Source organism: Leuciscus leuciscus (assembly GCF_965113295.1).
Source record: "Leuciscus leuciscus genome assembly, chromosome: 18".
Lineage (NCBI taxonomy): Eukaryota > Metazoa > Chordata > Actinopteri > Cypriniformes > Leuciscidae > Leuciscus > Leuciscus leuciscus.
This window is the reverse complement of record NC_138742.1, coordinates 172,501-177,500: the sequence shown is the minus strand read 5'-3', so window position 1 is coordinate 177,500 and position 5,000 is coordinate 172,501. Positions and strand designations below refer to the sequence as shown.

The 5,000-nt window shown below is 46.2% G+C and overlaps 1 protein-coding gene across 5 annotated transcripts in view; it reads right to left on the bottom strand.

The window, feature by feature from the left end:
* Nucleotides 1-5,000, bottom strand: part of LOC309481076 (phosphatidylinositol 4,5-bisphosphate 3-kinase catalytic subunit alpha isoform) — a 42,219-nt gene that overhangs the window by 19,490 nt on the left and 17,729 nt on the right. For all 5 annotated transcript variants that reach the window (XM_082145831.1, XM_082145829.1, XM_082145832.1 and 2 more), the window contains exons 11-12: nucleotides 2,909-3,040; nucleotides 2,367-2,491 (exon numbers count right to left, since the gene is read on the bottom strand). In XM_082145831.1, coding sequence (XP_082001957.1) covers nucleotides 2,367-2,491; nucleotides 2,909-3,040 — 257 coding nt within the window. The remainder of the gene's footprint in view (nucleotides 1-2,366; nucleotides 2,492-2,908; nucleotides 3,041-5,000) is intronic.

Below are 5,000 nucleotides of genomic sequence, written 5' to 3'. Positions count from 1 at the left end.
AAGGAGGTGAGTAAAAAGCGGAAAGCTCAATCATCTCACACGTGAACGCCGGGAAGCATCTTGGCATAAAGGCCGGGTAGGGCCTGAGAAAAACCTTATCTCCACTGAGAGAGAATTTAGTGCACGAGGAATGAACAGAGAGTGCATGCAAATCACTGACACGTTTGGCTGACGCTAAGGCCAGGAGCAGAGCTGTCTTGAAAGACAGAAGCTTAAGGGAAATATTTCCCAGGGGCTCAATCTGCTGTTGAGACAATGCCTCCAGCACCATGGAGAGATCAACTCAGGAACTGCTCTTCTGGTGAAGAAAGCGGTGTGCGCCCTTCATAAATCTATGAATAAGGGGGTGTTGCCCCACCATAGCGCCGTCGAACCCCACATGACATGCAGTGATAGCCGCTAAATAGACTTTAGTGAAGTCCACAACTTAATTTCGGGAGGAGTGAACTCATCTAACCTTTCAATTAACTGCCGGAGCAAATAAGCAGCTGCTCGATCACCTCGCTCTGGCATCCCTCCACCTCCCCAACTCCACCAACATAATTTAGAAAAAAATGTGAATCCGCAAAAACACTGGCAGTGTGCACATGCATATCATGTGTTCAGTCTACAGGGACACCCTGGCCACCCTGTCTGGGTGTGGGTAGGGTACATTTCCCCCGTTGGTTTGGGACAGAAGATCTGTGCATAATGGAGGGGCCACGGATGGGCATACAGCAGAGTGATGATCTCTGAGAGCCACCTGGGAGCTATCAAAATCATGGGCAAGCTCTGTTCCCTCACCCTGGCCAGAGTCGGCGTTATGAGGCAAAGGGGAGGAAATGCGTAGAGCAGCACGCCGAGGGGGGCATCCTCGTCCCGTAGCGAGAAGAACATGGGACAATGGGCGTTTTCACACAAGGCCTGGACGAACTTCCTCTACAGTAGACCCACTATCTGAGGATGGAGGCGCCAATCGCCATAAAGAGGGTTTGCCCGGGACATGGGTCGACACGGGACATCATACCCCTGCAAGTGAGGTAGAAAATTATTCAGAGCCCTCCACACAGTAAGGAGCTCTAAATAATTTATATGGGCTGAGTGATGTGTGAAGAACTTCCTCTTCTTGGGTAAAGGGGGGAAACTCAAACTTGTGTCCAATGGGCTGGTAGCCCGAAAACCTGGACAGAGAAGCCCCTGGAGCTTCCTCTTCACGTATGAAGGGTTAGAGTTGGTGGGCTTTTTCTGAAAGATGTCTTACCCCAGGGCTTAGACTGCTGGTTGGGCTGCTGGTTGGGCTGGTGGTTGGACTGGTGGTTGGACTGGTGGTTGGACTGGTGGTTGGACTGGTGGTTGGGCTGCTGGTTGGGCTGCTGGTTGGGCTGCTGGCTGGGCTGCTGGGGGCCTTGGGTCTGGCTGTGTTCTGATACGGCCGTCCCATGGCAGGGACAGTAACCGCAACGTTCTGACAATCACGTCTGGCGGAGGCTGATCGATATAGATATTTCCTTCTGTTGACTGTGGTGAAGTCAGCGAAAACAGTTGAGCTGCGCAGCAAGAGGTTGTGAGAAGCGAATATCAACTGAGGAAAGATAGCGCGTGCAGGTGTTTTATACACTTGGTAAGGGGCGGGTCCCTTACCTGGCATTGGACACGCGCTTCTGTCTGTCATGCCAGACTTGGTGCAATTGGATGCTTCTGCAGAGGTCAGAAGGGCCTACGAGGATGCCCGCCTCGGCGTGGACACACTGGCTCATCCATGGCCAAACGAGGTGCTCTACGCATTTCCTCCCCATTGCCTCATAACGCCGACTCTGGCCAGGGTGAGGGAACAGAGTTTGCCTATGATTATGATAGCTCCCAGGTGGCTCTCAGAGATCATAAGGTGGTCCCATAAGGTTATTATGTGAATATAGTTGCTGAGGTAAGCGATAAGAGTTGTATTATTTTATTATAACCATCTAATGTTTCTGAAAGAGTCTCTTCTGCTCACGAAGGCTGCATTTATTTGATAAAAAATACAGTAACAACAGTGACATATTATTAGAATGTAAAACATGGGTGGATCTTGAACACGAGATGATGAAAGAAAACCACAACCATCCAATCAATTCCCCACAAACACAATCAAGCCCCGCCCTACATTTGTTCCTGTTCCAGAAGCGGTTCACTTGGATAAACAGCACAATAGAGGAAGAAAAGACCAGCGCAACTTCCCTTTCATGAAGACTTTAAATTTGTCTCATGGGTTTGATTCCCAGTGAAGGCGCGACCTGATAAAGTATAATCCTTGAATGCAATGCGAGTGGCTTTGGATAAAAGTTTCAACCAAACACATGTAAAGTGTTACCGTAACATGTAACTTGTGTGTGTGTGTGTGTGTTTACCGATGTCTCCACAGGAAGTCCTTCTCTTGTTCTGAGAGCTCATACAGCGGGTCTCGACTGCACAGCGTTCGCAGCTGCTCCGCGTCTGCCTGCGATATAGTGCTATCACACGCCAGGCGACTGCTCTGATGGGCCAGAGAGATTCAGCATGAGTTCTGTGTGTGTGTGTGTGTGAGAGAGAGAGTGTGTACTTGTACAACTATCTTTGTGAGGACCAGTTTGAGTTTTAGACCACTGGAGTGAGGACAAAAGAGTAAAGTGAGGACATGTTGGCCGGTCCTCAGTTTCTGAGAGCCTTTAAAGGCCTGTTTGAGGGTCAAGACTTGGTTTTAGGGATAAGGTTATAATGAGGTTAAGGGTCGGTTTAGGGTCAGGGGTCGGGTTAGGCACTTAGTTGTGATGGGTAAGGTTAGGGTAAGCGGCTAGAGATTGCATTGTGTCAATGAGTTTCCTCATAAAGATAGATGTACAAGAATGTGTGTGTGTGTGTGTGTGTGTGTGTGAGTGAATAAGTGTGTGTATGTGTGTGTGAGTGTGTGTACCAGCCCCAGACAGTAGCTGTAGCCCAGCTCACGAGAGATGCTCCAGTTGGCGTGTTCCTCGATCTGCTGCTCATCTGGAAACACCACCGTCTGGTTAAACCAGGGAAACTCCAGCTCCACACACGGCGTTTCCTGCACACAAATCACGCCGGTTATAATGTGAATATAGTTGCTGAGGTAAGGTAAGGCAAGGCACGTTTATTTATAAAGCACATTTCATAGTACACTATGGCAATTCAAAGTGCTTTACAGAAAGGAATTAAAATAATCACCAAAAAAATGCAAGGAAAATTAAAACAGTTATAAAAGAAATTAAAAGAGTAAAAAGATGATACATAGATAACTTCTCATCAGGCAAATAACCGGTGTATCATATTTTTCACGACTCCCAGTTTTACAAATATTCCCATGGTGATTAAACTGTGTCTGTGGTGTTATTCCGGCGCCTAAGAAATCTATTGGACGTCTCCAATAGACCCGATTTCCCCCTAAAATCATACAGGAGGATCTCTAGGACTGACTCACGGGGTAACCTCGGGTTCACTGCCCCATCAGTCCGTGCAGTGCTCATTCAGTAAATGCACAGCTAAACAGAAGTGTTTTGAGTCTGGATGTGAATGTGACCACTGTAGGAGCACGTCTGATCTCTTCTGGAAGCTGTTCCAGCTGCGGCTGGCATAATAGCTAAAGCGGACTCGCCATGCTTAGAGTGAACCCTTGGTGTTTCTAGCTGATGTGATCCTAATGATCTGAGTGATCTGTTGGGTTTATCTTCAGTGAGCATATCTGCAATGTATTGAGGTCCACATTGAATGATTTATATACCAGTAATAATACTTTAAAATCAATCCTAAATGTAACTGGGAGCCAATGTAAGGACCTGAGGACTGGTGTGATGTGTTCATATGTTCTGGTTCTGCTCAGCGTTCTGTATGAGCTGACACTGTCTTATGGTCTTTTTGGGAAGGCCAGTGAGGAGTCCATTACAATAATCCACCCTGCTGGTGATGAAAGCATGAACAAGTTTGCAATATTGCATGCAATATTTTTTAAATGATAGTATGCTGATTTAGTTATTGCTTTGACTTGACTACTGAAACTAAGGTCTGACTCCAGAATTGACACCTTGATGTTTAGTTGTTTGACCCCTAGAGTGAAGGTATGCGTTCACCTTGAGAACTTCATCTTTGTTTCCAAACGCAATGACTTCAGTTTTGTCTTTGTTTAACTGAAGAAAGTTTTGGCACATCCAACTGTTGACTTCATCAATGCATTGGCACAGGGAGTCAATGGGGCTGTAATGGTTAGGCGATAGGGCTAAGTAGATCTCTGTGTCGTCTGCAGAGCGGTGGTAGATCTGTGTGTCGTCTGCAGAGCTGTGGTAGGAGATTTGGTTCTTTCTCATTATTTGGCTCATTGGGAGCATATACAGGTTGAACAGGAGTGGCCCAAGAATTGAGCCTTGAGGGACTCCGCATGTCATGGATGTCCACTCAGACCTATGGTCTCCTATACTCACATAATAACCTCTCCCATCTAAGTATGACCTGAACAATTTTAGGACTATCCCAGAAAGCCCCACCCAGTTTTCCAGCCTGTCCAGAAGTATGTTGTGATTGACAGTGTCAAATGCAGCACTGAGGTCGAGTAGTACCAGAATTGTTTCGCCTGTATCAATATTTAACCGAATATTGTTTGTTATCATTATGAGCGCTTTCTCTGTGCTGTGATTTGGTCGGGAAACCAGATTTTCCGGATCAGCATATTAGAATAATTTCTGGAGGATCATGTGACACTGAAGACTGGAGTAATGATGCTGAAAATTCAGCTTTGATCACAGGAATAAATTACACTTTACTTTCCTATATATTCTCCTCACTGAGTTTGAGTCGGGTCCTGGTCCAGTGGTAGATCATTTTATTCAACTGTGTGATGCTTCATTTTTAAATATGAATTATTCGAAAACAAGAGATGTCCATTGATTTCCGTAAGAAGAGCTCTGTACCTGTGTTGCCTTCTGTCATAACGGGACATCACGTAGAAGTGGTCAAACAGTACACATATTTAGGGACTGTATTTGATGATAAACTAA